The sequence below is a fragment of the Carcharodon carcharias genome, chromosome 5, assembly GCF_017639515.1.
Source record: "Carcharodon carcharias isolate sCarCar2 chromosome 5, sCarCar2.pri, whole genome shotgun sequence".
Lineage (NCBI taxonomy): Eukaryota > Metazoa > Chordata > Chondrichthyes > Lamniformes > Lamnidae > Carcharodon > Carcharodon carcharias.
The window spans coordinates 38,978,394-39,005,696 of NC_054471.1; the positions used below are offsets into that span (position 1 = coordinate 38,978,394).

The 27,303-nt window shown below is 42.8% G+C and overlaps 1 protein-coding gene across 4 annotated transcripts in view; it reads left to right on the forward strand.

Annotated features, from left to right (window-relative positions):
• The window catches only part of anapc1 (anaphase promoting complex subunit 1), a 216,889-nt gene that overhangs the window by 130,831 nt on the left and 58,755 nt on the right, over window positions 1-27,303 (forward strand). For all 4 annotated transcript variants that reach the window (XM_041188482.1, XM_041188480.1, XM_041188483.1 and 1 more), the window contains 5 exons: window positions 986-1,060; window positions 21,677-21,753; window positions 23,886-23,976; window positions 24,145-24,198; window positions 26,857-27,050. In XM_041188482.1, the coding sequence (XP_041044416.1) occupies window positions 986-1,060; window positions 21,677-21,753; window positions 23,886-23,976; window positions 24,145-24,198; window positions 26,857-27,050 (491 nt within the window). The remainder of the gene's footprint in view (window positions 1-985; window positions 1,061-21,676; window positions 21,754-23,885; window positions 23,977-24,144; window positions 24,199-26,856; window positions 27,051-27,303) is intronic.

Here is a 27,303-nt window from a genome sequence, read left to right on the forward strand (position 1 = left end):
CTGCTACAGCAAAGTCAAGGTCTTTAGATTTTAAATGGACTCATACTCACGTCTTGGCTTTAATATCTCCTACTTCTTGAGGGCAAAACTTAGAACACCATTATTTTTTTTTTAAATAGCCTCTTCAACCTGAGGTGTTGCCTATAATGTATCACTGCTCTTCCATGGCACTGCGTCTGCCTCCATTCAGGGTATAATTACTGATATTTTTAATGCAAAATGATTCATGTCAAAGATGCTAACAAAATTCCATCTGCCACATTTAAGCTGATTCCCCCATCTTATTATCTCTTTGCAGTTTCCTTTGGGGTTCTAAAGAACGCTCCTCCTATTTTGATACCATCTGCAAATCTTCACACTACTTCCTCTAGGTCTATATCCAAATAACTGTTGTGCATAGTGAACAGAAGTGGCCTGATAACTGAACCCCATATGACACTACTACCCAGTTTCAACCACTCTGACAAAAACTTGCCCTTAAATCCTTCTCTTCTTTATTACTTCTAACATTTTAACGAAGTTTTCTGTCCTCCCCCTAATTCAATCCTCCTCAATCTTCTGTAGTCATGTCTATGATAAGCTACCATGTGGGAGATTACTAAAGTCTGGTTGCACACAGCATCCACTATATCCCCCATATACCCAATGACCATTACCATGATCCTCCCATTTGAAATCTCTCCTGACAACTTCTAACTATTTTCTTTTCATCTATATGCATCTACTACAACAGCGATACAAGGCACATCACAAGAGTGTTACCAGACAAAATTTGACACTGAACCATGTGTAAAACTCATAAGACAGGTGACCAAAAACATGGTCAAAGGGTAGATTTTAAGGCCTTGGAGAGAGGCAAGGAAACTGGAACAAAGTTGCTCCTACCAGTCAACAAATAATTCATGGGAGTGTATTGGGTATCAATAGATTGTAAAGAATGTCCTTTTGTTTGTTATGCATATTATGTTTCTGATTCTTTCCTCAGACTCTGGCAAGGGGATTAATTATGTGGGATGAAATAAAGCCTAACCCAACTTGGATTAATAGCAACATACCACCTGTAAGTACTTTTTCTCATTCAGCTCTCTTACATCTTCCCTTTTCCTGTATCTTTTTAGGAGCTTTAGTACCTTGTTACATTGCATACAGTCAGTCAAAGTTCCTTTAAAAAAAATTAAATTCTTACAGCAAAATTGAAGTCTTTGGGAATTGGGGTGGTGGGGGGGAGCTGTCCACTGGTTGGAGTCATACCTAGCACAAAGGAAAATGGTTGTGGTTGTTAAAGGCCAATCATCCAGTCCCAGGACATTGCTGCAGGTGTGCCTCAGGATAGTGTCCTAGGCCCAACCATCTTCAGCTGCTTCATCAATGACGATTTCTCCATCCTAAGGTCAGAAGTGGGAATGTTCGCTGATAATTGTACAATGTTCAGCACCATTCAGTGCTTCCCAGATACTGAAACAGTCTGTGTCCATATGCAGCAACACCTGGAAAACGTTCAGGCTTTGGCTGATAAGTGGCAAGTATCATTCATGCCACTGAACTATGTCACAGAGACATGGTTGAGAGAGTGGTAGGATTGTCAGCTCAATATTCCAGGATATAGGGTCTGAAGGCAAGACAGGGAAGGAGGTAAAAGAGGAGGGGGTATCGCAATATTGATCAAGAAATGAATTACAGCAGTAAGGAAGGATGACACCTTAGAGATATGGCTCCTCAAATGAATCCACGTGGGTAGAACTGAAGAACAAAAAAGGAGCAATCACATTGCTGGGAGAGTACTATCGGCCCCCAAACAGAGAAATAGAAGAGCAGATGTGTAGGCAAATTTCAAAGAAATGTAAAAATAATAGGGTAGTAATAGTCGGGGTTTTCAACTTCCTCAATATTAACTGGGTTACTCATAGTGTGATAGGTTTAGAGGGAGCGGAATTCTTAAAATGCATCCAGGAGAGCTTTTTAAGCCAGTACGTAGAAGGTCCTACAAGAGAGGGGGCAGTCCTGGACTTAATTTTAGAGAATGAAGCTGGGCAGGTGGTAGAGGAATCAGTGGGGAAGCATTTTGCAGGTAGTGATCATAACTCCGTTAGATTCAAGGTTGTTATGGAAAAGGACAAGGATGGGCCAGAAATCAGAGTTCTAAATTGGGGGAAGGCCGAATTGAATAAGATCAGATATGATTTAGCCAGAGTGGACTGGGAGCAGCTACTTTTAGGTAAATCTGCATCAGAGCAATGGGACTCGTTCAAGAAGGAAATAGGGAGGGTACAGGGCCAACATATTCTAGTAAAGGCACAGGGTGGGACCAACAAATCCAAGGAAACCTGGATGTCAAAGGATATACAGAATTGGATAAAGAGAAAAAGGGAGGCTTATGGCAGATACTGAGGGTTCAAAACAGCGGAAGCCCCAGAGGAGTATAGAATGCATAGGGGGAGCTTAAAAAGGAAGTTAGGACAGCAAAAAGGGGGTATGAAAAAACATTGGCAGGTAAAATAAAGGAAAATCCAAAGTTATTTTACAAGCACATTAAGAGTAAGAGGATAACTAGGGAAAGAGTAGGGCCCATTAAGGACCATAGTGGTAATATGTGTGTGGAGCCGGAATATGTAGGTAGGGTTCTAAACGAATACTTTGTGTCGGTGTTCACAAGTGAGCGGGACAACCTGGCAAGGAAATCAGGCAGAAAGACTGTAATATAATTAAAGAAATTAGCATAGAAAGGGAGGAGGTGCATAGTGGTCTGGCAGGCTTAAAAGTAGATAAATCTCTATGCCCGGATGAAATGTATCCCAGGCTGTTGAGTGAGGCAAGGGAGGAGATAGAAGGGGCACTGGCAATAATTTTCAATACCTCTCTGGCCACAGGAGAGGTGCCAGAAGGCTGAAGGACAGCCAATGTGGTACTATTATTCAAGGAGGGAGGAAGGGATAAACCTGGGAACTACAGACCAGTCAGTCTAACCTCAGTGGTGGAGAAACTATTGGAAGCAATTCTGAGGGACAGAGTTAATCTACACTTGGAGAGGCAGGGATCAATCAAGGACAGTCCGCATGGTTTAGTTAAGGGGAGGTCATGTCTGACCAATTTGATTGAGTTTTTTGAAAAGGTGACCAGGTGTGCAGATGAGGGCAATGCATTTGACGTAGTCTACTTGGACTTCTTAAGGCTTTTGATAAGGTCCCGCATGGGAGACTGATAACGAAGATAAGAGCCCATGGGGTCCAAGGTAATTTGACAAATTGGATCCAGAATTGGCTGAGTGGCAGGAAGCAGAGGGTGATGGTCGAGGGGCGTTTTTATGACTGGATGCCTGTGTCCAGTGGGGTTCCACAGGGATCTGTGTTGGGTCTAATGCTGTTTGTGGTATATATAAGCGATTTAGACTTTAATGTAGGAGAGTTGATCAGTACGTTCGCGGATGACATGAAAATTGGTGGGGTGGTAAATAGTGAGGAGGATAGCCTTAGATTACAGGAGGATATGGACAGGCTGGTCAGATGGGCTGATCAGTGGCAAATGGAATTTTATATGGATAAGCGTGAGGTAGTGAGCAGGACAAACAAGGCACGGGAATGCACAATGAATGGTAGGACCCTGGGAAGTACAGAGGATCAGTGGGGCCTTGTTGTGCATGTCCATCAGTCACTCAGAGTAGCGGGACAGGTAGATAAGGTGGTTAAGAAGGCATATGGGATGCTTGCCTTTATTAGGAGGCATAGAATATAAGAGCAGGGAGGTTATGCTGGAAATGTATAAAGCGCTGGTTAGGCCACAGCTGGAGTATTGCGTGCAGTTCTGGAATCCGCATTATAGGAAGGATGTGATTGCACTAGAGAGAGTGCAGAGGAGATTTATCAGGATGTTGCCTGGGCTGGAGAGTTTTAGTTATGAGGAGAGACTGGATAGACTGGGGTTATTTTCCCTGGAGCAGGGGAGATTGAGGGGGGACATGATTAATGGGTATAAAATTATAAGGGGCATAGATAGGGTAGACAGGAAGGAATTTTTCCCCTTGGTGGAAGGAGCAATAACCAGAGGGCATAGATTTAAGGTAAGGGGCAGGAGGTTTAGAGGGGATGAGAGGAAGAATTTTTTTCACCCAGAGGGCGGTGGGAATCTAGAACTCACTGCCTGAAAGGGTGGTAGAGGCAGAAACCCTCATACCATTTAAGAATATTTGGATGTGCACTTGCAGTGCCATGGCATACAAGGCTATGGGCCTAGTGCTGGAAAATGGGATTAGAATAGTTATCTATTTGTTTGACAGGCACAGAGTCGATGGGCCGAAGGGCCTTTTTCTGTGCTGTAGACCTCTGTGACAAGTACCAGGCAATAACCATCTCCAACGAGAGAGAATCTAGCTCCCTGCCCTTGACATTCAGTGGCATCACTGATCCCCCACTGTCAACATCTTGGGGGTTTCCATTGACCAGAAGCTGACCTGGACACATTATAGAAATACTGTGGCTTATAAGAGCAGAACAGAGGCTGGGAATTCTGTGGTGATAAACTCACCACCTGACTCCCCAAAGCCTGTCCGCCATCTATGAGGCACAAGTCAGGAGTGTGATGGAATATTTTCCACTTGCCTGGATGATTGCAGCTCCAACAACACTCAGAAGTTCGACACCATCCAGGATAAAGCAACCCAGTTGATTTGCGCTCGTCCACCATCTTCAACATTCACTCCCTCTACCACTGACACACAGTGGCAGCAGTGTGTACCATCTACAAGATGTAATGCAGCAACTCACCAATCCTCCTTTGACATCACCTTCCAAACCCGCAACCTCAATCACCTAGAACAACAAGGGCAGCAGGTGCATGAGAACACCAACACCTGCAAGTTCCCCTGCAAGTTACACATGTCTGACTTGGAACTATATTGTCTTTCCTTCACTGTCGCTGGGTCAAAATCTTGGAATTCCCTCCCTAACAGCACTATGGGTGTACCTACACTACGTGGACTGCAGCGGTTCATGAAGGCAGCTCACCACCACCGCCTTCTCAAGGGAAATTCAGGATGGACAATCGATGTTGGCCTAGCCAGCGATGTCCACTTCCTGTGAAAGAATAAAGAAACAGTAACTCGCAGGAATGTAAATCTAAGCCTGCAGTTACTGCTTTGAGGTGTAAAGCCAAACAGACGAATAGGGAAGCAAAGCCTTTTCAGGACAACAGCTGCACTTGTGGAATTACAGATGCCACTATTAATGTTACTTAATTCCCAACATTCCTGCCTTGGTGCCACTTAGGGTGCAGCCCCCACATCTCCCACCCCTTTCAGCTAGCCTAAGCCAAGGCAAAAGTGGAGCACTGATATGGAGGGAAGAGCAAGTTGGTCTGTGTCTCACTGTGGTTTCTTGTTGATCAGCTTCAGAGCTGAGGACCGAGTCACATTGTTTTTTCTATCTTGTCAGAAATATTGGGGCTAATAACAAAGGTGGGAGGAGAAGATTAATTTTTAAATTCCTGCTATGATTACTTTTGACCTTTGATGCAATGTATTGGTCATACTGCTAACGCAACACCTTGTGCTGCAGTCCAGGTTGTTTCTTAACATGAGAAATAATTTCTCTTTAAAAGATACTATATGGTTTTAAGTATTTGTACATTGATATTGAAATGGCACCCACTGCTTTTCCATTTGAGCATGCTGGTGTGTCAGTTGACCCGCGGGCTTGTAAACCAAAGAAATGTAGGAAGGTGCAACCTACTTACACTGAGTTTTACAGCAACTTGAGAGTTGTGCTGTTCAGCGTTGTATCGTGGCAACTGTCAATGAGAGATGTTACAAAATACATACTTGCAACAAAATGTTTTCTTCCACTGCTGCACAGCTTTCAGTGGTATTTTGTTAAGGTTAGAAATGACTGACCTTGGTAGCACACTTGTGCACATGTAAATTGGTTTGCCCAGGGAATTTGCTGCCTGTTAAGTTCCTGATTGTGGTCCTGCCGCACTCATCAGTAATGGTTGCGTTGTTCCTGGTGGGGGCGAGTAACTGTTTAGAAGAGTCGGTGAAAATCTGGAATCAGGATGTCTGAGTGCTGCTTTCATTGGGGAATAGCAAGTTACATGGGGCAGGTTGGGGGGACGGTGGGCGAAGGTGATAACGGGTGGAGAGAGGGAATACGAAACAAAATGGATTTGTCAATAATTACATCCATCATCTAGGGACAGATCCAGTGAACAAACATAAGATCTTTGCATGAAAGATGCCATAGGCCCTCCAAGTGGGTTTTCATTGTGGAGATGGAAGTCAGAAAGAAACTGCAGAATTTGGAAACTGACATGTTAAGTACAAGAGTTCATTGGAGAAACATTGACCTGGATTTTGTGGTCGCAACTGTTCATCACACTTAAACGTTCTCACAGACTTTCTATGGGCTTTTACAGAATCTGTTTAAGTGCATTGACCTCTGCAGGGGTCGTGGGACTTCTGTGAACAGGGCAAGTAATTGCGTGCCTCCTTAATCAACCCGATTAAAGAAATCTTAATGAGCAAAACAGATTTTGAACTGGGAAGTGTTTATTTTAAATCTCTAATAATTCAAATCTGAAGGAATGAAGCTTCACAATTTTAAATTTTCGCTGCCAGAGGTTCTTTCTTTTTGGCAAGTTTCATGGGCACGTACAGCATCGTCATGCATTCCTTGTACTTTAATGGTGAGTCTCTTGGCAAGATACCAATGTTATGAAGCTTGTGAATTAGCAAGGCGACTAGGACAGCAGCTTCCTGATTTCCATTTTTAACTGCAGTCACTGGAAGTTGCTGTGCAATTTAATGTTTAGTAGCAGTGGGCATTGATAGCCTCACCATTTTTACCACAAAACCCAAGCCTGCGTGTCTTGAGAAAAAGTAATTTGATTAATATCTGAAAGAAGTGCAAAATGTGGCAGTTGCTGGAAATCTGAACTAAAAGCAGGAAATGCTGGGAATACTCAGCAGATCAGACAGTATCTGTGGAGAGGGAAACAGAGTTAAAATTCAGGTCAATGACCTTCAACTGATCAGTTAATCAGTAGATTAATATTTGCTACGTCTTAGTTATTAAGTTCCGCATCTAACTCAAATTGACACCTCCAGTGAGCTGGGGAAGATCTGGAGCAGTACGCATTCTACAATATTTGCTGGAGGAAGAATCCGTTATTGAGGAAACAATATTTCCTTGCTCCATGCTCCGTTAATTCTACAGACAACAATATACAGTAGCCTGCATAAATAGATTTCTTACAGTTAAAGTATGTTGTCCATCTTCATTACTGAAACACCCTTGTGGTTCATTTTAGAATGTTACCCATAAACGTTTGAATAGTCATCCAGTAAGTGATGATAGATGACACCTTTTTAATATTACATTCGAAACCGAAGATTTCCTTGATGACATAAACTGCGACTATGCTTTTGCAGTGTGCAATGGTGGCTTTCATCAACCAACTGTTTAGACAAATGTTTTCACTATTAGTTGGGGTTGAACTAGGACAATGGTTCTGTTGTCATCTAGTTGATGAGACACAGTTCCATTCTTCCTTATTCGTTATCTTTGTCTGAGCATTAATCCTGTGCTCAGTATGCTTCATTGACTACCTTTTCACTAAATTAATCAAAACAGCTTGAATCTGTTTTGACCATTGTTGGCACCTTAATCTTTCTTGAGGTAAAAGAAAAATCTTTGCAACCTTCAGTTGCGTTTGCTGTCTCCCTAATCGTCCCAACATCTTTTCCGATTACTTTCCTGTGAAATGCCTTGTCATGCTTTGCTACCTTAAGGGAGCATTGTTGATGCAAATTGTTCATTTGTTGCACAGACTTCTGACTTTGGCCCCATTCTTTACAATGAGCATGATAAAAGAAATGTATAACCATCTCGTTGCACAAGTTGAACAGTGTTTAATATCCTTCCACTGGCAAATGATGCCCTGGGAGGCTGACGTGGATTTTTTTTTTGCATCTTGTCAAAACCACCTTTTTTGGTTTCCTTTTGGCGCATGACACAAAAGGTCTTCGGCAATGGTTTATATTTTTTGCACAGGCGGAGACATTCATGAGTGCCATGCACCTTAGCTTCTTTTCATTACCCTTGTAACTAAATTTTCAGACATAGATGAGCTCTGGTGGTCTTGGGGTAGTGTTCCTACCTCTGGGCCAGAAACTCCGGGTTCAAGACCCACTGCAGGACTTGATGGCCAAGGAAGGTGCGAGCATAATGTGGCCAAACAGGTTGATCATCAGCCTGTAAATCCTTCCTATTTGCCTGATAGTGGGTGGTGAAGAGCGGTAGAGTTTCCTAGAGGAGGAGATCTCTGATTATTTATCAGTAGTATTGCACAGAGAAGGAATTTGAACAATTGTACAAAAGCAGATGTTATTTCATGGAAAACTACCAAATATGAATCGTAAGATACCAAAGAGACCAGAAAATGTTTCATCCGTTTGCAGGCCAGGATAATTGCCTCTCACAGACCTCCCTCAACCCCCTAACTATGTTTCTAACTGCCTTTGTGCTCCTCTTGGATGGGTCCTAACATTCTCCAGCTAAACAGGATGGGTCCTAACATTCTCCAGCTTCTCCGGCTGAACTCATTCCTCCACTCCCTCAATACTGAGTATATTTTCCTTCCTAGCCACAGTCTCAGGCCGAACCAGATTATTTTTAACCTTGAAATCCGCTTGAAACCTGAGCTGAGCAACCTCCATGTCCTCTGCATCAGAAGGAGCACCTCCTTCTGCCTCCAAAACATTACTGATCCCCCACTATCAGCCTATCCACCATAGAAGCTTTGGTACATCTTCATTGCCATCAGGTTCCAACACTCATGTGATCTCCTTAACAGCTTTCTGCCTGTTCTATAACTCCAAATCGCCCAAATATCTGATGCTTGTATCCTATACCACACTGCCTAGCTTGTCTGTCGCCCCAGTCCCTATTGTCCTACATTGGCTCCCAATCCTGCAAAGTCTAAAACTTAAATTCCTACTTTAATCCCAGCCATGTCTTCAAATTCCTACAGTATGGCCCCGCTCTTCCCACATCATGACCTCCTCCTGACCTGGAAATGATACTGAACTCTCCATGCCTCCACCTTCGTCTGCAGTACTTTCATTCCCCTTCCCCATCACATTCACTCCACCACTGACAGCAGTGCCTCAGAGGTTCCCCTCTCTGTCATCCTTTCAGTAAAGTTTAAATTCCTACCCTTTGCACCACTGAAGTGCTTTGCTACTTTTTTTCTAAATTAAAGTCTTCCAGCTTCGATTTGATGGGCTGAATGCCCTAATGACTCTCTGCCTTCATCTAAATGTGATTTATTATTTAAGTATCTGCTATGCTGGATATAAGGTTCAGTAGATCATTGAATTTACAATCCTTAGCTCAGTAGTTATCAGCTATTTCTTCTGAAGGTAGAAAATTGCTACAACAGGACCTTCTAATCTGGTGGTCACAAAAAACACAATATTTTCTTGAGGTATTGCTTGCAAACTGCACCTTACTTTGATACTTTGATGGTGAATCTAGATAAGGAAGTCTAAGGCCTGACTAAAACTGCTGGTTTAGCTTTCTAACCTCAGTTTTAAAAACTAGAGCTAATGTAGATCCAGGAATGATGAGCACAAGCCCTCAAGCACAAGTGCTCTATTTTTTTATGATAGAGAAGCTCCAACATTGCTGGCTTTTCTCCGTTTCCATTTCTGTTATATTGCTATCCCAGCCATGCCTTCAGTCTTCTAGACCCTAAAATATGGAGTTTCCTCTCTACCCCTCTATCCTCCTTTAAGTTCCTCCTTAAAACCTGCTTCTTTCGCAAGCTTTTGGTTACCAGTCCTAATATCCCCTTATGTGGCTCGGTACCAAATTTTGTTTAATAATGCTTCTGTAAAGTGTGCTGGAACATTATATGATGTTAAAGATGCTATACAAATGCAAGTTGTTGTTTTCCATGGCTCTGCAGAAAATATGGGCAAACGAAATTAAGCCGGAGTCGCTATCATAGCTCCTTTCTGATAATGGGCGCACGAACATTCCATACTGAGGAACATCTCAGTGGCAAATGAATAGTGTCTCTCGTGCCTGTAAAGACTTTAGTTTGATCATCAGCATCAGGAAGACAAATATCATAGTCCAGGATGTTGTCATACCACCATCCATCAGCAATAACAATGTCATGCTGGAGGTTATTGATAGCTTCACATTTCTAGGCCCTATAATCATCAGCAATCAATCACTGGGTGCTGATATCAACACAGGTATTGCAAAAACTGCAGCTGTTATATCCAAGCTGAGTAAGAGGATGTGGAACAACAGCAAACTGATGAGAATACCAAACTGCGAGTCTACCAAGTATGTATCCTCAACATTCTCTTCTGTAGTGGTGAAACTGGACATCATGTGCTAGGCAGGAGAAAAGGCTGAACAGTTTCTACATTCACTGTCGATGAGGTATCTCAGCATCTTGTGGCAGGTTAAGGTCAACTCTGAAGCCCTGGATTAACCACTGGTTCAGCCACGTTCATCGGATGGGTGACACCCAAAGACTTTCTGCACAGTGAACTGGCCACTGGATCATAGCCTCTTGGGCGTCCATTCCTCTGCAACATGGACCCCTGCAAGTGAGGAATGAAGATGGTGGGCATTGACACAGATAACTGGGATCCAGTTGCAGAAGGCCATGATGTCTGGGGGCTGAATGTTTGGAATGGTATTGGAATAGATGAGAGAAATAAAAAGCTCAGCTGGTCTAGAAGAGGGCCCATGGAAAACAGAAGCCAGTGAATCATGCACCTTCTCAGTCCACTGTCTTCCTCTGCAGCAAATGCAACAGAGACTGCCAAAGCAGTGGGGTCTGAGCCTCATCAGACAATGCTTAACACCCCAGCACAAATCATCTTACGAGATGAAAGGCTATCACTGTCTAGTGATGGGATCAGAGTGTAGGATCCATGTTAGATTTATTTCACAGTCTGGCTGTCAAAAGCTACAAACTAAATTAATAAGCATCTTACCTTCTGAGACCACCATAAATGCATCTTGCAGGCTCATGCTCTTGAATTGCACAGTTGTTCAAAGGTAAAATGACACAGGTATGTGTGCAGAAATTAGATTTCATAATGGCACCACTGAGCAAATAAAATAAGAAAACCTTTTTGAAATGTTTTGCAAAATAGACAAATGTAAGATACTTTATTCCCTCCCTCTCCACCTCCTAATTCCATCCCTTACTAGTTCTGCTAGTTGTAACAGGATATTTAGAAATCATAATACAGTCAAACAGAGTCAACAGGGTTTTATGAAAGGAAAATGGTGTTCGACAAATTTAGTAGAGCTCTTTGAGGATGTAATGAGCAGAGTGAATAAAGGGGAACCAGTAGATGTCATAGTCTTTACGACACAGAAGGAGGTAATGCAGCTCATCTGTAGAGTCCCATTCCCCCGCTCTATCGCTGTAGCCTTATTTTTATTTCCCTCACGTTCCCGTCCAATTTCCTCTTGAAGTTATTCATCATCTCTGTTTCCATTGCCCTCATAGACAGCGACTTCCAGGTCGTTAACAACTCCGCGTAAAAAAGACTTTCCTTACATCCACCCATGTACCCTTGCCCACAGCCTTAACTCTGTGTCCTCTGATCTTTGTACCGTCAACCAATGGGAACAGATTTTATTTGCCTGCCTTATCTAAACCTGTCATAATTTTGTGCACATCTGTCAGATCGCTCCTCAATCTCCTTTGCTGCAAGGAGAACAAACCCAGATTCTCCAACCTAACCTTGTGACTAAATTCCCTCACCCCTGGAACTGTTCTTGAAAATCTCTGCACCCGTTCAAGGTCCTTCATGTGTAGTGTATTTCGATTCCTAAAATTTGATAAGGTGTCACATAAAACTGTACAATGGTGTTGTAGGGAATACATTAGCATGGATAGAGGATTGGCTAACTAGTGGAAAACAGTGTGTCAAGATAAATGGGTTATTTTCAGGTTGGCAAGCTGTAATTAGTGGAGTGCCGCAGGGATCAGTGCTTTGGTCTCAATTATTTACGATCTATATTGATGACTTGGATGAAGGGACCAAGTGTATTGTAGCCAAATTTGCTAGCAATACAAAGACAGGTGGGAAAGCAAGTTTTGAAGAGGACACCAGGAGCCTGCAAAGGAATGTAGTTAGGTTAAGTGAATAGGCAGAAATGTGGCCACTGGAGTATAATGTCACAAATGTGAGGTTGTCTGCTTGTAAGGAAGAATAGAGGAATAAAATATTATTTAAATGGAAAGAAACTGCAGAATAAGGGAAGCTTATGGCATGGTGGTATTGTCCCTGGACTAGTAATCCAGAGGCCCAGGAGAATACAAACATACGGAGCAGAATAATAAGAGCAGAATAATAAGAGCAGAAATATGCCATTCGTCCCCCTCAGGTCTGCTGCGCCATTCAATAAGACCATGGCTGATCTGTTTGTGTTTCGAATTCCACATTCCCATCTCCTCTCCCCCCCCCCCCCAAATAACCTTAGATTCTTGTTAGGCAAGGGAATCAATCTACCTCTGCCTTAAAGATATTCAATGACCCCACCTCCACCGCCTTCAGAGTTCCAAAGTTGCATAACCCTCTGATAGAAAAATTTCTCAAGATTCTCCAGATAGTTTTAAAACATTGCCCCCTAGTTCTGGACTCATTCACAAGAGGAAACACTCTTTCCACATCCACTTTGTCAAGACCGTACAGGATCTTATATACTTCAATCAATTGACTCTTCTAAAAACAAGCCAAGTCTGTCTAACCTTTCCTCATAGGACAACCCGCTCATTCCAGCTATCAATCTAGTAAACCTCCTCTGAAACATTTCCAAAGCATTTGCATAAATAAGGAGAACAAAACTGCGCACAGTATTCAAGATTTGGTCTTGCCAATGGCCTGTATAACTGAAGCATAACATCCTTTTATGTTCAATTCCTCTCATAATAAAGGACAGCGTTCCATTAGCTGTCTTAATGATTTGCTGTACCTGCATACTAACTTGCTGTGACTCATGCATTAGAACACCTGGATCTTTCTGAAACTGTTCTCCATTTAAGTAATGCTCTGCTTTTTATTCTTCCTGCCAAAGTGAGCAACTTCACATTTTCCCACATTATACTCCATCTGCAGATTTTTGACCACTCACTCAACCTATCTATATCTCCTTGCAAACTTCTTATGTCCTCTTCGCAACATACTTTCCTACCTATCTTTGTGTCAGCTGCAAATTTAGCTGTCATGCCTTCGCTCCCCTCATCTAAGACATTGATATAAATTGTAAAAAGTTGAGCACAGATCCTTTGGGACTCCTTGTTACATCCTGCCAAGCAGAAAACAACCCATTTATGCATCCTCTATTTTTTGCCAGCCAGCCAAATTTCTATCCCCCCGATACCATTTAGTTTCTGCAATAACTTTTTTGAAGTGGCACTTTATCAAATGCCTTCTGGAAATCCTGTCTGTAGATTTCCTTTTATCCACTGTGCATGTTACTCCTTCAAAGAACTGCAACAAATTGGGTAAATATGATTCCCCTTTCACAAAACCATGCAGATTCTTTTTGATTACCTTGAGTTTCTCAAGGTATTCAGATGTCAAGCCATCTGGCCGATTGCTTTCTGTTTTCTGCCTCCTTCCTTTCTTTAATAGATTTGCTACTTTCCAGCCTGATGGAACCTTTCCAGAATCTAGTGAATTTTGGAAAATTAACACCAACCCATCAGCCACCTCTTTCAATGCCCTAGGATGAAACCCGGAGATTTATCAGCCCCCAGCTCCATCAATATGCTCAGTACTGCTCCCCCAGTGACTGTAGTTTCACCAAGTTCCTCTCTCCCTTCTACCTCCTGATTTACAGCTATTACTAGAATCCTTTTGTACCTACCACAGTGAAAACAAAAGCAAAATATTTGTTCATTTCCCCTGCCATTTCCTTATTATCTACTTTTATGTCCCCATTGTCACTGTCTAGAGGACCAACACTCACTTTACTTACTCTTATCCTTTTTAAATACCTGTAGAAACTCTGTGTAAACAAACAAAATTTGACACCAAGTCTCATTGGGGGATGCTGGGACAGATGACCAAAACCTTGGTCAAAGAGGCAGGAGATAAGGTGCATTTTAAATGGGGAGGGAAGCAAGCTCCGTGGTATGTTGATACTATTTAAATGCAAAGCTGATTATCCCAGGGTAACCACATCAGCCTTGAGCAGTAGAATTGTACCATATAACCGCAATCTGTATCCTCATGACCCAGCATCTTCCATTACCATCAAGCCAGAGGAATCAACCCTGATTCAATGAAGAGTGCAGGAGAGAATGTCAGGAACAGCACAAGGCATACCTAAAAGTTGAGGTATTAGCTAAAACATCGGGCTACTTGTATGTCAAACAGAGGAAGCAGCATGCAATAGATGGAACTAAGCTGGTACATAGGGATGTGGATACTCTCATATCTGAAACAAAAAGTTACCATGCAGGTCCAGCAAGTAATTAGGAAAGCAAATGTAATGTTAATTTTTATTGCAAGGTGGGGTGGAGTATAAAGATAGGGAGCTGTTGCTACAACCATACAGGACGGTAGTGAGACCACACCTAGAGTACGGTATATAGTTGAGTCTTCTAATTTACATGCATTGGAGGCAATTCAATAGTTGTTGCAATTGTTTCAGATGCCCTTGTTCTTGCACAAGGTCATAATCCTTACATAATGCATATCCTGGAGTACTGCCCGCTCCTTCCATCAGTGACAGAGAAGTTTGTGCAGATGCTGCAGGAGTGCCGGTTTCCCTTGCTTGATGAGCTCAGGTGATTTAGCAACAGCACCTGGATTTGTCAAATGAGTCAATAGCTTTGCTGAGCTGTGGTCCAGCTCTTCCATGACAGGCCAGTTTGCTATGGTGTGTAGCACTTTCTTGATGACAGTATTCTCCCTAGAGTACATCTCAAGGCTGTGTTCCATCTCTCCAATTGTTTATTGCAGTCAGTGAGGAGCTCCCTGACTTTGTTTTCAATGGGGCTGTTTTCTTCCTAATGGGCCAATTGCCTATTTGATTCCATCATACATGCCCCTGATATTCCCTGTGTTGAAGGACATATAGATATTCAAGCAAAGTTGAAACTAGTAGCCATTGGTGCAGCACCTGGTACTCTATTAGACATTACTTCAACAACTCTTTGTGCATTCAGAGTCTTCTCATTTGGATCTCTCTTTCAATTACTGAGAATGGATCGCTTGGCTTCAATGACAGGTTCCATCACAGTGATATTAGTCTCAAACCAGCCAGACTTTTTCCACCTTTGCTTCCAACATGTTGAGAGTGTATTGTAGATGGTGTCTCAAAGTACGTTCCACTTTGCTTCTGCACAGTGTGGGAATGCTGGAGAGCGCCTGTTTCAATCGAATTGATTGAATTGTTGTTTTTATCTGGGTTGTTTTTATCTGGCCAGGCAGTATAGCTGACATTGATATGAGGGTAATCTTTCTGCTTTGAATGAAACTACTTTAGGAATTGCACCCTAACCCTGGTGCACACCAGGAAGTGATTTGCATCACAGTCAGCTCTGTGGTAGCTGGGAATGTTGAGAGTCATGTCTGGTGATGATCAGATGCAGCTGGTGCCAATGTCCTGATCTCCCTGCTGAGTATCATGGGAAAAGCATTTACCCATGTTGCCCTTGTCAGACTGCAGATCTTGGCTGGATGCATTTATCCCGAATTCCATTGTGGTTTCAGAACTGAAACCAAGCTGAGTAAGAGATTGTGGAACAACAACCTGAATCGCAACACCAAACTGCGAATCTACCAAGCCTGTGCCCTCAGCACAGTCCTCTCCAGTAGCGAGACCTGGACAATGTATGTTAGGCAGGAGAATAGGCTGAGCAGTTTCCGCCTTCACACTGTCAGACGTATCTCTTGGCAGGACAGAAATGCTGGAGTGAGCTAATTCCATCAGCATACACTCATTGCTAAGCCAACAACCAGCGCAAGAAGAGAGGAAAATGACGGGACATGATTATATGGCAGAGGAACATATTGGGAAAATTAAAAGGAAAGTTGTGTTACAGTTTGGGGACAGTTGGCAATCGGGAGGAAGGGAATGAACTTGGCTGAGTGATGTAATATGATGAGGTGGAATTGGCAGCCCCTTTAGTGGCTGATCATCCAGCTATGCAGAGAGCAGTCTGGAATCAACTGTTTGCCACCTTCAAAGCAGAGGAGGCTTATTGAGGGGGTTTTCCATTTGACTCAGCAGTTATTGCCTCATTGCGATAGAATGTAACTGGCAGCTACGGTGGGACATGAACTATAGTGGATAAGCTGCCTGATTTACTGTTTGAAAGGAAAAATATCTGTATGTATGATGGGCAGCTGATTCACTACTGCCCCTGTTTCGCCATTGTTGAAAGTGGAAATCTAACTTAATGTTGTCCCCAAATGAGCTTCAAATAATACATTGAAATGCTAGGCTGACATGGGAATTAGCAGGTCTATTATTTTTATTTAATGGCTGATGGTATATTTTATTGTATTTAAATGCAATGGAAATTGCTTCTTGTACAATTTCATTTAGACTGAGGAAGATTCCAGTGCCCTCGTTTACTTATCTTGCAGCTGAACTAATTTGTTTAATGACCACCCACGTAGAGTGGAAATCTCAGTGATGCTCTTCCATTACGTAGCATCCTAAGGTGCACTGGAATGTGACTAATTATGAGCAATCTTTATTGTCAAAAAAAAGCAAGAATCTGTGTTGGCGGAGAATCAAGTTTTGGGCAAAGTGATTGGTGACCTATCCTATCAATATGATGAGGCACTTTACAAGGTTTGCATCATGTTTTAACCCTGCAGGTCCTATTTCTGCAGTGATAGAGCTCAGTTAAGCCACATAGACAGATATGACATTGTGACTTCCAACACCAGGCTAGGATGGAGAGCACCTACACATTTGGGTGAAAGGCAGATGAAAGGGCTTCTCCATGTTCTGGATGATGAGATCAGATCTACTGTGGCAATTCCAGTACAAAGCTTAGAATCTCAGAAGTAAATCTGCTAAAGAACAAAGACAGCTGTCAAGATTACTAAAATGAGGAGCTTCCATTGCCTCTTTTAAACTTGTGGCTTTTTGCCACGGAGCTGGCCTTGGATTTCTAGGACACAGGATTTAAAAGTTGTTCCATACTTCGGCATTTTGATAATTTTAAAAACAAGTTCCTAACTGTCATCATTGTTGTTTGTGGCATCCCGCAGTGCACTGATTTAACTCTTCGAGATTCCTGTCCCTCAAACCAACCACACACAATTGGAGTCATGTTAACCTGCCTTATATGGAGTTCAAATGTTCACAAGTGCCCTGAAGTGAGTTGTTGCTTTTTGCCTTTACCTCTTCCCTTTTCACACCCCTTTCCGCTTTTATCCTCCAACCTTTCTCTCTTTCACATTTTCTCTATTCATTTCACTTTCCTCTGCCCCTTTCTGCTCCCCTCTGTCACTTACACTCTTTTTTTCCTCACCTTCATCTCCTTTCCTGACTTTCTGGCCCACATTCTTCAGGGTCTCTGCCCTGCCCCTCGTCCACCCTGCCCCTCGTCCACCCCGTGTCTGGTCCACCCCATGGCCACCACCGCCCCCCCTCCTCCCCACCTCGCCCCCTCGTCCTCCCCACCTCTGTGTCTCTCTCTCTCTCTCACTCATACGCACAGTTACAGCACAGAATGAGGCCATTGAGTCCATGCTGGCTCCACGCGGAGTCACACTTTCCCACTTCGTCCCTGCAGACCTGCAAGTTTGTTTCCCTTAAGTCTCCATTCATTACCACTCGCTGCGTAAAAAAAGTTATTCCTTACATTTCCCCTGTATCCCTTGCCCAAAATCTTAAATTTGTCCCCTCTGGTCTTTGCACAATCAGCTAATTGGAAGAATTTTTCCTTGTCTACCTCATGTAAACATGATATCATCTTATGCATCTCTATCAAATCTCCCCTCAATCTCCTTTGCTCCAAGGAGAGTGACCCCAACCCTTCCAACCTAACCCCTTGTACCTAAAGCCCACCCCCACTCCCTGGAATCATTCTGATATATCTCCTCTGCACCCTCTCAAAGACCTTCATATCTTTGCTAAACTTTCTAATAACGCATGGGAACACCACCGCCCCTAGGTTCCCATCCAAGTCACACACTATCCTGACTTGGAACTATAATCGCTGTTCCTTCACTGCCACTGGAACTCCCTTCTTAGATGTAACTACACTGCAAAGGATATAGAAGTTCAAGGCAGCTCACCACCACCCTCTCAAGGGCAATTAGGAATGGGCAAAAAAAGCATTGGCCTTGCAGCCACTCTCATTTCCCATGAATTAATCAAAAAAAACAAACACCAGAGAAAAAAGTCTTCAACCTTCTGCCTTTGTTTCCCTATTGTACTGTTTAGCATCAAAGGCTGAAGGAATACTATAGCAGGAGCCTTAGGCACCTGTTACTTGGGATATAATGTTCCTACTGACTAATCTAGGTTCAATGTTAACAAAGTCAGGTAACGTGATTTACATCATGCTGATTGGCTTCCCAAGGTAACAACAAGGTCAGATAAAGCAAAAGGCCCATCAAAACAAACAGATTATATCCTTGCTAAGAGCAGGAAATTCTGGAGGTCAGCAGTGATGAATGCCGACAAAAGAAGAAAAAGGAGAGATAAAGGGTTAGGAGGGAGAGAGAGGCAAATAGAGAAAGGCAGTGTGAGAGAGAGCAGGAGAAAATGGTGAAGGGAGAGAGGGGAAGAGGGTGGGGTCAGGAGAGAGAGAAAAGGGAAGGGGCGGAGGGGAGAGAGATGGGGGAAGGGGTGGGGTCAAGAAAGAGAGAAAGGGGAAGTGGGAGGGTTGAAAGATAGAGAGAGGGAGAAAGGGGAAGGGGGTGAGGTCAGGAGAGAGAGAGAAAGGGGGAGGCAGGGTTGAAAGAGAGAGAGAAAGAGGAAGGGGGCGGGGTCGAGAGAAAGGGGAAGGGACAGGGTCGATTATTAATTATCTATCTTTAAAGACACTGACAATATTGTTCTTGCCTGCACTGCGGCTGCAGGTCCAACTTGAGGGGATAGCACAGTTCTGTGACCACCTCCTTGGTGAAGTGTAGCCACTGCAGATGCTGCTACTGCTGAGGTGCAGATAAGAGAAGTACTATTTGAAAATCCTAGGTGGGTACGACCTCCAGCTGACAGCTGTCCTCCTCAACCCTCTGCAAACAGCTTCACTTCCTTGCTGCTTGTGCTGGGGTGGGGGCTGTTATCCTTCATGCAGCTGAATGTATGTTCAGCTGTGCATTTTTCAGAGAGGACATAACAGGACCAGCAAAACTGAAAATTGGAGGTGTCAAATCAGTTGGGCGCTGACTGCCTTATGGATATGCCCACTTCATGTGCTTCTGGTGCACACGTGGGATGTCTGCACTATTTGCATTCCATTTCTAGTGATTGACTGTCTACCAATATTTATTACAAGCCCATCAACTCCCGCAGCTACCTCGCCTACAGTTCCTCCCACCCTGCTTCCTGAAAGGACTCCGTTCCATTCTCCTAGCTTTTCCATCTCTGTCGCACCTGTTCTGATGATGCTGCTTTCCACACCAACACTTCTGATATGTCTTCCTTTTTCCTCAGCCAAGGATTCTCCCCACTGTGGTTGACAAGGTTCTAAACCGTGTCCGACCCATTTCCCTCACCCTTTCCCCTCCCCCCAGAACCACAAGAGGGTTCCCCTTGTCTTCATTTTCCACCTCACCAGTCTCCGAATCCAAGAGATCATCCCCACCATTTCCGCCAACTCCAGAATGATGCCATCACCAAACCCATCTTCTCTTCACCTCCCCTCCCTCTCAGCATTCCAAAGGGACCATTCCCTCTGTGACACCCTGGGCCACTTCTCTATCACCCAACACCTCATCCTCTTCCCATTGCATTTTCCTATGCAATTGCAGGAGCTGTAACAGCTGCCCCTTTACCTTCTTCCTCCTCATTGTTCAAGGCCCCAAACACTCCTTCCAGGTGAAGCAGCAATTTACTTAGACTTCTTTCAATTTAGCCTACTGCATTCGCCGCTCACAATGCGGTCTCCTCTACATTGGGGAGACTGAATGCAGACTGTGTGACCATTTTGTGGAACACCTTTGCTCAGTCAACAAGTATGACCCCCAACCTTGCCATTGTTGCTTGCTATTTCAATTCATTATCTTTCTCTCATGCTCACATTTCTGTCCTCAGCCTGCTACAGTGTTCCAGTGAAGCCCACTGCAGGCTGGAGGAACTGCAGCTCATTTTCCAGTTAGGCACTCTACAGCCTTCAGGACTCAACATTGAGTTCAACAACTTACGACCATGAACTCTTCCCTCCATTTTGATTTTTTAAATTTCCCTCCCCTTACCCCTCCCCCTCCAAACCAGTTTGCCAGTCCATACCTTGTTCTCATGTTTTTGCTTTCAGACAGTGCTGACCACTTTCCTGTTATGAGCACATTCTGCTATTTTGCTTTCAGACAGCACTGACCTTTATTCTGCAATTGGCACCTGCTTTCGTCTTTAATACTATTACTATTCCCTTTGCTTTGTGTTCCATAACACCTTTGTCATTTAAACGCTCCTGTCCTCCAATCTATCCCTGTCCCCCTATTTTGTTCCACCTGCCCCTCCACACTTTTTCAACAGCATAAAATCCAACACATTTCTACCTCTGTCCAGTTCCAAAGAAGAGTAATATTGGACTCAAAACTCTGTTTCTCTTTCGATAGATGGGCAGACCTGCTGATATTTTCCAGCATTTTGTGTTTTTAGATCAAGAAGACTGCTTACCATCACCTTCTCAAGGGCACTTGGGAATGGGCAACAAGTGCTGGCCTTGCTAGTGACGCATGCACCAATGTATGAAGAAAAAAATTCTGGATGTGGCAATTTTGACTTTACCTTGCAGAAATGTTTTCTTAAAAGTTGCAGTTTTCATAAAGGGTAGAGTTTTTTTTAATTCATTTGTAAGATGTGAATAAGGCCACCATTTTCTGCCCATCCCTAATTGCCCTTGAGAAGATGGTGGTGAGTGCTTTCTTGTACTGTTGCAGTCCATGTAGTCTAGGTACACCCACAGTGCTGTTAGGAAGGAGTTCCCAAGTCAGGATGGTGTGTAACTTGGAGGGGAACATGCAGGTGTGTCGTTCCCATGTGTCTGCTGTTCTAGTTCTTCTAAGTGTTAAGGTTGCGGCTTTGGAAGGTGCTGTCGAAGGAGCCTTGATGAGATACTGCGGTGCATCTTGCAGATTGTACACAATGTGTGACTGTCTTGGAAGGAATGAATATTGAAGGTGGTGAATGGGGTGCCAATCAAGCAGGCTGCATTATGGTAGCTCCTGAATGGTGTGGAGCTTCTTGAGTGTTGTTGGTGTCAGGATTAATATGTTTCGTTTTACCAAGTGTAATATCTGAGTAAGCAGAAATGATGTGTCTTCTGGGTTAGATGTTTTAATTTAGTCTCCTGAATGCAGCAGTAATTTTGGATCCTAATGCAAAGACGTTTTATCGTACAATGTAACAATTCCATTGTAAAAGATTTTTAGCTGCATTAGAGTGATGCTGTTCCATCCTTTTCTTCAAATTAATATTTTTACTTGGCACTTTTTTTATAGATTGTTAGACAGAACAATGCATCATTAAACACAATGGATGGGCAAGTACCTGAAGATGTTGACTTGCAAACCATGCGGTAAGTTTAAATTTGGACTTTAATCTTTTTTTTAAAAAAATTTCAGATGTTGGTGTTCTGCCATGACTCTTAAGTCACTTTCACATCTTAGTCAGAAGGTTTTGGGTTCAAGTCCATTCCAGATATTGATGCACTTAATCTAGGCTAACACTCCAGTGCAGGCGTCAGGTAGTGCTGCTCTGTTGGGGTAGCCTTTCAAATGAGATGTTAAACCAGGGCCCTGTTTGCCCCATCAAGTGGATGTAAGAGAACCAGCTTTTTTTTCAAAATATTGAAGGGGAGTTCTCCCTGGTGTTCCAGCCTACAACTATCCCTCAACCAACATCACTAAAACAGCTCATCTGGTCATCACAAGTTACTCTTTTGGGCCCTTGTTACACACAAATTGGCTGTGGCATTTCTGACAACAGTGACTACAATTCAGAAGTGTTGTAAAGTGCACAGGAATAGCTTGAGGTTGTAACCTGAACAATATAAATGCAAGCCTTTCTTTAATTTGCAAAACTTCCAACAAATGTGCTGTGTCCACATGGTTCACAAAATGTTTCACGAGCAAGAGGAATGATGTTTGGTCTGCAGCTGATTCTAAGCATCACATGTGAAGGAGAACATTCAGTCCACCTAACTCATTCTGCCATTGAAACCTGCACAACACCCATTTGTTGACCCATTCAAGAGCTCCACCATACAACCTAGAAAATTATTCAGTCGCTTTTGATTAATGAACTGCATGCTGATATCAATCCTGAACTTACTTGTCATCGGTTTAAAAACTGAAGTAAAAGGTGATCTTTAAATCAAAAGGGTACAAGACAACACATTTGTACCATTTTATACTTCCCTCCTTGTTTGAGATCCTCCTCTAAACACTTCTGAGATTTGATCAATTGAGTGATTTGCTGAAACTGTGTGGCTCAGTTTGCTGAAGTGGTTTGACAGGGGAGGATGGAGGTGATTTTCTGTCAGATTACTCAGAGGAAGAAGTTCCTGGTATGATTCAACCATAGCGGTCTGATCTGCAAGTATCGGAAAGTGATGTAGAATAAGTGATGGAATTAAAAAGAACAGGAAATAATAGTCAGTAAATTGTGAATTGAATGAAAGGTAAAAGATTTTTTAAAAGAAAACACTCCAAATCAGATGCAGGTTATACCTAAGGCCTGCATTATTTTCATCTTTCAGTTTCAAATTATGTTGTGAATCATTGCATTTATTTTTAATATTGCACAGCACAATTTCACCCCTAATTTATTAATTGTAATGGTTTTTTAAAAAATAATTAAAAAATATAGAGTATTTTACCTCAGGATATGTTTTTTAGGATGAAAATATACAGGTTAGAAGCATACTTAAACGTGACCAGTTTAATTCCACAGTATCCTTTCTTTTACAAATTTCAATTTTGAAAAGGGACCTGCACAGTGTGTTTGGAGTGCCATACACATAATTTCTACCTATTGACCTACACCCATTCAGATTATTTTGCATTATCTATAAAAACTTTACCTGGATTTTCCCATTTAAGATGCAAGGTTTACTTATTATCCCTTAGTCATTTGTTGAATATGAAATATAGTCGTACGGTCCGTGGATGCAAGACACAAAACTGCATCTTAATTAATAGAAAGCAGGCACCCAAGTGTTTAACATAGAATTTTCCAAATTCAGAATTCCTGACATGCTTCACGTAATCCCTGGGCCAATGTTTTTCCATTCTCCCACTCAATTCTGCACACCACCCAATGCTAATTGGGATAGCTGAACATTCTGGCCTGCCTCCATATCAATTGAACCACTCAGGTGGTCGGACCCTTTCCCTTTTGACCCTGCGCTTGATAAACCAAAAGTTGCTATGGACAGCCTGCAAACCAGGAAAGTCGGTTTTCAACTATCTTTGTAGCCTGATCTCACTCTCACTCCCCCCACTACCACCACCGCCAGCATGAGAAGACACGGGGACTTGAAATTGTATTTTTAGAACTTAGCCAGTTATTTGTTTCAAAACCAGGAATTCCTTCACACCCACCACCCTGTCAAATAGAAATTTATTCTAACAATCAAATAATGTACATGAATAAATTGTTGCTCATCCTCTGTGTAATTTGCATTCTACTCTCATAATTGCCTTACAGCCAAGCTCATATCAACATTATTGCTGGTGCCTGTATGGCAATGGGCCTTCGATTTGCAGGTTCTTCTAATGCAGCAGCTTTCAATTGTTTGGTAGGTAATGTCATCAAACTCCGTGTTGTTTTTCTAAAGAAACTTGCTTTGGGGGAACTTACTTCACGAGCCGTTTGTCACTTTGCAGTTGTTATTGACTGATGTTTCCAATTAATATGCCAGAAATGTCTCTGTGTAACACTGGTAACTATCGTTTTTATTGTCTAGTTCAAATATGTGAAAATGTTCCTGGAATCTGTGTCCTCACCTGTGGCAGCACTGGTAAGTTCCATTTGTTCTCTCCTTACATTTTTTGATCAATTCATTGTTGTTAGGTTAAATTGTTCATAGTGTATAATTTTGTGCTTTTTGAGGTAAGAGATGTTTTATCAAGCATGTCCAGTTCGGGTAGAATTATTTTTCTGGCGGTCCGTGTTTATTATATTGGCCACTTATTTGACAAAGGTTTCTTGCAACCAGAGAGGACTTCTTATCCCATTGATCTAGACTGATCCTGAGGCGAAGGACCTGAAGTTCCTACTTTTGAGGATGCATTCATCTTAAGATAACATATAAAAGCGCAAAGCTCAGGTCAAGTGAATTGTAAAGATTAATGTCCTTGATCGTTGCTTCGTTTGATTTTCTTTAATCGTGGCCTTTAATGGAATTGTATTTGGAATTGGAGCACTCGAGCTTGCTGCAGCTCCCTGTTACAGTATACTTTGATAGTGAGTGCACCACCCGCCCCCCCCTCCCTACAAGCAGCTGAGCTGTCAATCTCACTTTGCTGATTGAAGGCCTCCTTCCTGTCAGCACTGCCAACATTGGCTGTGAACTGGAAACAGCTCACCTTAGCCAGCGACTCTGCTGCAGTCGTGCATGCACTGGAAAGATCAGCATGGACAATGGAGGAAGCTTCCTGATGGTTCAGGTAAGTTACCTGGTCAGCAGCTGTGCCATGCAAACTGAATGTCCCTGGCTTCCATTGTCAGTCTCTGCTCGGTTATGGGTCCCAGGTGGGGCAGAGTACCGTAGGGGCGTTGCGGTTGTACTCTGTTCGTGGGGGAGTGGGGGGAGAAATGGATTTGACTCCAGATCACTGTCCAGCAACATTTCCTGGAAGCATGCGTATGCCGACATTGGGTGGCAATAGGATCAAACTACTCTGTGAAACCCTCCACAACTAAATTACCTCCCAACCCTTAGCAGTGGAGCTTAGACTTAAACAATGGTCAGTTGGCTGAGAAACCAGAGGGTGACCAGTGCATAAGGAACTATATGGCAGTGAGGAGATGCCTACAGGAGGACAAAAGAAATACTGATAAGAACGTGACTTATGCAGGAGAAGTGAAATAAAAAGACGTACCTTGACCAAAGATGATGCTGCTGGAAATAATGTGATGTGCGTAAACATAGAAAATAGGAGTAGGTCATTTGACACTTCAAGCCTGCTCCCCCATTCAATATGATCATGGCTGATCCCCTATATCAATGCCATACTCCTGGTCTCGCCCCATACCCCTTGACGCCTTTAGAATTCAGAAACCTATCTATAAGTTATAACGCATTGTGTATTTTGTAGTGCAAAGGTTGTTAAACTTAGACATAACCTGATAATTCTTATCATTAAAGACTTCAAATCATAGAATCTCATAGCACCATTCGGCCCATGGTGTCTGTGTCAACTCTTCGGTAGAGCTATTCGATTAATCCCACTACCCCACCCCACCTCTTCCACATAGCCCCGTAAATGTTTTCCTCTTCAAATTTTTCCCTTTCAGGCAGTGCATCCAGATCATAACTCACTGGATGAAAAGAATTCTCCAAATCTTGCCTCTGGTCTTTTTGGCAGTAATCTTTAATATGTGTCCCCTGGTTACTGACCATCCTGTCAATAGAAATACTTTCTCCCTGTATATTTTATCAACACCCATCGTAACCTGGAACTCCTCTGTTAAATCGTCCCTGAACCTTATTTGTTGTAAGAAGAACAACCTAGGCTTCTCTAGTCTCTCCAGATAGCTGAAGTCCCCCTTCCCTTTTACCATTCTAGTAAATCTCCTCTGCACCCTTTTCTAAGCCTTGATGTCTTCCTAAAGTGTGGTGCCTAGAATTGAACACACTATTCTTGCTGAGGCCTTGACCAGTATTTTATAAAGTTTAGCATAACTTCCTTTCTTGCCAACAAAAAAAAACTAGAAAATACCTGTATTTTGGTCCAGTGAGTTTAGTCATGAGCACCATTATAAAACACCTGGTTTTCAAAATGACTGGCGTATATACAGCATGGTTATTTCCCTTTGTTCAACGGTTGGAAGTGCATTTTTCACAAAATTCAGGCGGTGGGGGGTGATGGGTTTGTCAGTGCTTGATGCACTCCACTCAGGATCTCTGGGTAGGTATGAGGTGTGCAGAAGGTTTTTCATGCAGAGATTTTTGCTGTGGATGTTCCGTCGTTGAGTATTTTCAAGGCTGAGCTCAATGGATTTTTTTGGACACTAAGGGCATCGAGGGATATGGGAATAAGATGGGAAAGTGGAAATTATGTAAAAATTCAGCCATGAATGGTGGATCAGGATCAATTGACCATGTCGCCCACTGCTCCTATTAATTATGTTCTTATGAAATTATTATCATAGTCAATATGGTTAGGTGGACTAAAGCAACCTGAAAAATATTATTACAGGAGCTCATCTTGCTCACTTATTAGTTGCAAACAGTTGATGCAAAGGCCCTGTTAAGAGGGACCAGGGAATGGGCGGCCTGCCTAAAAATCTTAGCAATGTTCCCTTTAAAAGTGGTCGCGCAGAGAACAAACAGGTCACTTGCAAGCCGTGGAAATGTGCTTCTTCTCCACAAGAAGAATAAAAGCAAATGAGAAACGGGTGGGGTGGGGGTGGTAAAGGAACAAGCCAGTTAACTTTCTCATTAACTTCACAGGCTGGCCACCACAACCTGGAAACCTGCTTGAGCGTGGTTCTACTTTCCCTTGCCTTAGTGATGGCAGGCACTGGGAACCTGAAAGTCCTCCAGCTGTGTCGATTCATGCATAAAAGAACTGGAGGAGAGATGAATTATGGCTTTCACATGGCAGCTCATATGGCTCTTGGTCTCTTGTTCTTGGGAGGGGGAAGGTAACTTAGAACAATTTCACTTACAAAGTAAATTAACAAGATGTGATGGGAGATTGAAATCTCCCACTGTAGATATTGTGTGCTTTCCAAGTCTCTCATGACACAGCCAGATTTAGAGCAAAACTCAAAAGCAAAATACTGCAGATGCTGGGCATCTGAAATAAATACAGAAAATGTTGAAAAGGCTCAGCAGGTCAGGCAGCATCTGTGGAGAGAGAAACAGTTCGCGTTCAGGCCAATGACCTTTCATCAG